Below are 6,629 nucleotides of genomic sequence, written 5' to 3' on the forward strand. Positions count from 1 at the left end.
TATTCTTGGGCTTCCCTGGTGGCTCAGACAGTAAAGCGGGAGGCCCGGGTGGAAATATCAGAACCAGGAGTGTTAGTATTTCTGTTGGTGTCTTTGCGGCTTAGCACTAGTGATGGTACTGAACTAGGTCCACCGTGTCTCTATGGGTTGGGCCTCATGGGGACAGAACCTCACTATGAATCATTTTCAACACATTATAAACATTCTCATACACTTTTTCCCCAGACACTTCACAGAAGCAGTAGCTGTCCTACTTGCCTGGCTTCTCTTGACAAGCCCATGCCTATAAAACGTGGACTTGTTCACTGCCCAGAAAGCATCGGTGCGCTGCAGGAGGAGCCCACTGGGGGGAGGTTTACATGTCCTTTTGGCGCTAGTGGTAAGAAAAAAAAAAAAAAAACAACTGCCAATGCAGGAGATGTAAGTGACATGGGTTCGATCCCTGGGTCAGGAAGATCCCCTGGAGGGGGGCAGCCCACTCCAGTGTTCTTGCCTGAAAAATCCCAAGGACAGAGGAGGCTGGCGGGCTACAGTCCATGGGGTTGCAAAGAGTCAGACACGACTCAGCGACTGAGCACACACACATTTGTCCCTTCTGCTCTGTGATCTCTCAGGATGGAGACATCAGGTTCACCTCCCAGAGAATATTCACAACTATCAGTTGATCATTTCTCTTTTTTCTCTCTTTCCTTTTCGGTTTTTGAATTATGAAAGAATGGTAACACATTTACAGGAGATTTGGAAAATACAGAACAAAGTTACATATAGTTCTACTGTATAGTATGATTTTTTTAAGTAGATAAATTATGAGTTTTAGTTGGAGTTTCAATATCAAACTGTCAAAACTTAACAGAATGAACATACAGACAGGTAGAAGGATATAGTAGGCCTGAAGAGCACTATAAACCAATTCAACATAAGTAAGATTTATACAATTTGCACACAACAGCAGGATACAAATTCTAGTCAAGTTCCCATAGATTATAAAACAGGAGACACTGGAACATATCCAGGGACATAAAGCAAGGTGTAAAAATTTCATGATCTAAAGGTTCAATTGATCATTTCAATGATCAATTTCATGCATTCTAATGTTATCTCTCTATATTGCCTATCAATGCTTTTTAAAATCCCTTTCTATATGTCCAGGAATACTTTTTTCCAGTACTAATGGCCCAGAATGTGGTGACATGATGGAGGTTCAATGAGAGGCTCAAGGAGGGGGCTCCATGGGTGACTTGGAACCAATGACAAAGTCCTTTCAGGGTCACGTGGATGTGAGGAAGACCTGAGGATTCTGAGGAGGGAAACCCTGGCTTCAAAGGGGGCGTTTTCCAGATTAAACCTGAGGCCATAAATAGAAAGGGCTATGGAACTTCAACTCAGGAGAAAGCCCAGCCTCCAGATCCCATGCTGACGATCAGTGAGAAAACAGTTTGGGACAGTTTGGAAGAGTGAGGCCATGAAGGAAAATGCCCACCGGGAGACAGTGAAGGGAGCCCGGGTGCTCTGTGAGTGTCCCTCCCCCGGCTATGACTGTCACTGTGAACTTGGGCTCTCCCGCAGGGAACACAGAAAACGCTCCTGCCCTCTGCTCAGCTGCTCGCGTGGACCTTCTCAGTAATTGCCAGGACTTGTCCCTAGTCCCCAGGCGTGGGTGAGGGTGACGAGCACTGGGGGTAAGATCTGGCCCTCACTGGAGACGCCCCAGACTCTCCATGCAGACATGTCACCTCCGCTCCAGATGACATGATAATGGCTCCTCTGTGCGGAGAGTGGGCCCAGGGGCCCTGCCCCTATAACTGGGGCCCATCCTGACCGACACTTCCCTGCACAGAGTGTGGCGCCGAGTGCAGGCAGGTGAGTGCTCCCTTGTGTTCAGCCTCAGGGCAGGAAACGGGAGAGCCGGCTCTCAGCGGGAGAGGTGCTCAGAGCTGCGTTGTCAGCACCTTGGGCAGGACAGGTGCCCCCCTGCCTTGTCCTGAGCTGCCCCGTCCGTGCCCTGGCTGGCAGGTGGAAGGGGGGAATGTGCTGGGGTGTGTATCTGAGTGGGACCAGAGCTGGGAGTTCACTGCAAATCCCGGGTCCTGGGGTCCCTGACAATGAGGGGAAGAGGGAGGGGGTCACTGTGGAATCTGTGCCAAGTCCTGTATGGCCAGAGCCCTGGATGTCTCAACCACATAAAAAATGATCTAGAAACCTCCTCAGACCTAATAGATTAGGGTTGGGTGTGAATAAGGTGGAATAATGATGTGCAGAGTTTGGGTTAGAACCTGAAAGTCCTGAAATAAGATCCAGTGATAGACACATACACACACAAACAGAAATACAAAGAGAAAGGGTGCCCTGCAACAATCCTCACATTTTCCTTCACGGGATGCAGTTGGCTCAGTAATTTCTGCCGTAGTATCCTGTCTCGAGTCTCTCTGTGTTCTGTATTATGTATATCAATGTTGCTCATGTTTTTCTCTCTCTAATCGAATGACAAAATGCGCTCAGCCTCCTTAACATGAGGAGCAGGGGAAACAGAAAAAAATTTGCACTGAGATAGAATCCAGTTTCGGAGAAGGCAATGGCATCCCACTCCAGTACTCTTGCCTGGAAATCCCATGGACAGAGGAGCCTGGTAGGCTGCAGTCCATGGGGTTGCTAAGAGTCAGACACGACTGAGCGACTTCAATTTCACTTTTCACTTTCATGCATTGGAGAAGGAAATGGCAGCCCACTCCAGTGTTCTTGCCTGGAGAATCCCAGGGATGGGGGAGCCTGGTGGGCTGCCATCTATGGGGTCACACAGAGTTGGACACGACTGAAGCGACTTAACAGCAACAGCATAACAGAATCCAGTTAACCTCCAGTCTGTCAAATGAGTATAAAGGTTGCAAAGTGAAGTTTTTTGAAAAGATTAGAATTAGGAAGTAAAGCAGTTTCCCCTATGGTAATTCAACATTATATTTGGAAATACAGCTATCATCTGATGTGTGTATCTGCAGATATTCATATGTTGAAAACCTAAACTTTAAAGATAATGGTGTTAGAAGATGGAGCCTTTGGAAGTGCTCATATTAAGTGGGTGGGCATTTGTGAACAGAATTCCTACCTTGTCAAAACTCATGGAAACTGACCTGCCTGCACTGGACACCCCCCAGCCCCGCCCCACCCCCCGCCCTGACACCTGTGGGTGCAGAGAGGCTCCTGGGGGGCTGCAAGCTCTGGGATGTGTGTCCTGTCTCAGCACAAGGGACCTGCTCTGGGTTCATTTCTGACTCTGGCTGTGGGGGTGCCCCGTATGTGACTGTGTGGGGCTGGGGTTATGTGGGGGCAGATATGTCCTGCAACCTGAGTCATGACCGCTGGTGTCAAGGAGGCACCTCCCCTGTGGGGTTGGTCTCTGTATCCAGGAAATGTCCAGGCAGGAGGTCTGACCACATCCCTGACCCCAGTAAATGCTCAGCCCTATGGGAAAGAGGCCATGGACCATAACTGATTGCTGAAATTGCAGTGTATCTGAAATGTACATCATGATTTAATATACGTACACATTGTGAAGGAGTCCACAGTTGACTGAATTGATGCATCCATCACCCCACATAGTAGGTGTCATCACCTGCAGTCACCAGGTTCTACATTAATCCTCAGACCTTGTTCATCTTATAACTGAGAGATTGTACCCCTTTACCCTCTTCTCCCCTTTCCCCCAACCCCAGTTCCCAGGCGACCACCGTTCGACTCTCTTTCTATGAAATTGATTTTTTTCAAACTCTACCTGTAAGTGATAGAAGGCAGTGTTTGTCTGTGTATGAATATTTCACATACCAAAGTGTCCTCAAGTTTTACCCATGTTGTTGCAAAAGGAAAGATTTCCACCTTTTTAACCTGAGTAATATTTCACTGTGTAATATTCCACAGCTTCCTAATCGGCTTAGCTATTAGTAGACCCTTGGGCTGTTTCCATGTCTTGGCTGTTGCAACAATGCAGCAATGAACACCGGGGTCCTTTTACAGATATTCATCTTTACAGATATTACTTCGAGATCTGATTTCATCTCCTTGTATATATACTAGAAACAGAATTGCTGGGTCATATGGGAGTTCTGGTTTTAACTTCTCAGGAACTTCCATAACGTTCTCCACAGAGGCTGTACCCATTAATATTCCCACCAACAGCGTGTGAAGTGTTCCTTTTTGTAAAGATCCTCACCAATGTGTTATCTCTTCTCTTTTGGAGACTAGACACCCTAACAGGTGAGAGATACTATCTCATTGTAATTTTGACCTGATGACTAGAGATGTTGAGGACCTGTCCATGTACCTTTAGGCTCTTTGTATGTCTTCTTTGAAAAAAAAAATATCTGTTCAGGTCCTTTGCCCATTTTAAACTGGATTATTTGGGGTTTTGCACAAAATTATTTTATATATTTGGATATTCATTCATTCCTGGATATGTGGATTGCAAATATTGTCTCCTATTGCATATTTCCTTTGCCCTGAAGAGGCTTTTATATGATAAACTCTCACTTTTTTGCTTTTGTTGCTTTGCTTTCGTTGTCAAATCCAAACCATTATGACCAAGATCAATTCAAGGAGCTTCTTTCCTCTAGGAGTTTGATGGTTCCAGGTCTTATATCCAAGTTTAATCCAGTTTAGAACAGTTTTGTGTGTGGTGTAAGATAGTGTCCAGATTTTTTTTTTTTTTTTGGAATTTTAAATTTGGATATAATTGATACAACATTATGTCTGTTTCAAGGGTACAAAATAATTGTATTTCTATACATTGCCAGTTGATCACAGTCTAGTTTACATCTGTTATATATGTAGTTATATTTTTTTCATTCAACCAGAATCTATAAGGTTTACTTTCTCTCTTTTAATCGTTAGATGTGGATTTCCAGTTTTCAAACACCACTTATTGAGGGGACTATCATTATTCCATTGTATACCCTTAGTGCCTTCATCAAAAATTAATTAACCAGAAGTGCATGGGTTAATTTCTGCACTTTCTGTTCTGTCCCATCAGTCTGTCTGTTTTTATGCATATTTTATGCAAATTTATTTTGCCATAAATTTGACATACAGTTTGAAATGAGGAATTTTGATGTTTTGTTCATCTTTCACATGATGCTTTGACTATTTGGGGTATTTTTTGGTTGTATACAAATCTGGGAATTTTTTTCTCTGTTTCTGTGAATACTAACATTGAAAATAATTGAATTGAGCCAACATGTTGCTGAACACGGCAGACATGTTTTCTAAGTTTATAGATCTTACATGAAGATAGAAGATCAGGTTATACAAGTAAATAGAAAGCTGTTGTATGACATAGGGAGCTCAGCTCAGTGCCCTGTCATGACCTAGAGGGGTGGGATGAGGGGATGGGAGGGAGGCTCCCGAGGAAGGAAATATAGGTGTATTCATATCTGATTCACATTGTTGTACAGCAGAAACTAACACAATATTTTAAAGCAATTAACCTCCAATTTAAAATTTTTTAAAAATAAAAGTAAATAGAAAAAATTAAGAATAGTAGTGGTGAATGATTTAACTGGTGTCAGGAGTATGTTATCCAGGTAAAGTCAATTCTCTGGACTATGACAGTGTCTTCCTTTTCAGGAGAAATAGAATGTGGGAATCTTTGTCCAATGGTGATTATGTCAGAAGTCTGCTGATGGCATCACCAGCACAGCCTACTTTCTGCTCCAGGACATTCTGACATCCTCTCCATGTCTCTTCACAAAGATGCCCTGAGAACCACAAGCCAGACAGCCCTGAAAACCACGTATCTTATACAGACAGGAGTTGGGTCTATGGCCAATATCATCCTTTTCCTTCACAACATCTCTCCAATCTTGCTTGGCCACAACCAGAGACCCACACCCACAATTCTTGCCCACATATCCCTAGCCAATCTTTTGTTTCTTCTGTCCTCTGGGATTCCCCATATAATGACAGCTTTTGTTTTGGGAAACCCCCTCTCCAGCCTCGGGTGTAAGTTTGTGTATTACATACAGAGGGTGGCTCGCAGCACCGCCCTGTGCTCCACCTGCGTCCTGAGCACCTATCAGTCCTTCACGCTCACCCCCAGGAGAGCGGAGTGGGTGATGCTCAGAGGAAGGGCCCCCAGGGTCACTGGCCCTTCCTGCTGCACCTGCTGGGTGCTCAGTCTCTTAATGTACATCTACGTTCCTGTGAAAATCACTGGTCCTTGGGATAGATACAACAATACTGATTCCCAAGGCAAGTGGTTCTGCTCAATCTCAGGTACTGTCACAGGCTTTGGCTACTTTTGGTTCATCTCTGATGCCACGTTTATTACCCTCATGGTCTGGTCCAGTGGCTCCACGGTGCTTCTCCTGCACAGACACCACCAGAGGGTGCAGTATCTTCACACCCACACTGGGCACCATAGATGCCCCCCGGAGACCAGAGCCGCCCACACCATCCTGATGCTCATGGTTGCCTTCGTCACCTTCTACCTGCTGAATTACAGTTTAGTTTTCCATATCAGTGCCACTTCAGATTTTCGCCTGTGGTTGCTCCAGGTCTCTAATATCTTGGTTTCTTGTTTCCCCACTATTTTCCCCTTCCTGCTGCTCCTGAGGGATCCTAGAACGCCTAGGTTCTGCTCTTGA

At 45.0% G+C, this 6,629-nt stretch overlaps 1 protein-coding gene across 1 annotated transcript; it reads left to right on the top strand.

Moving 5' to 3' along the window:
• The first annotated feature begins 5,720 nt into the window (after window positions 1-5,720).
• LOC128063750 (vomeronasal type-1 receptor 4-like) lies at window positions 5,721-6,629 on the top strand. The gene has a single exon (XM_052656564.1). The coding sequence runs from the start codon at window positions 5,721-5,723 to the stop codon at window positions 6,627-6,629; it is 909 nt and encodes a 302-aa protein (XP_052512524.1).

This window comes from Budorcas taxicolor, chromosome 18, assembly GCF_023091745.1.
Source record: "Budorcas taxicolor isolate Tak-1 chromosome 18, Takin1.1, whole genome shotgun sequence".
Lineage (NCBI taxonomy): Eukaryota > Metazoa > Chordata > Mammalia > Artiodactyla > Bovidae > Budorcas > Budorcas taxicolor.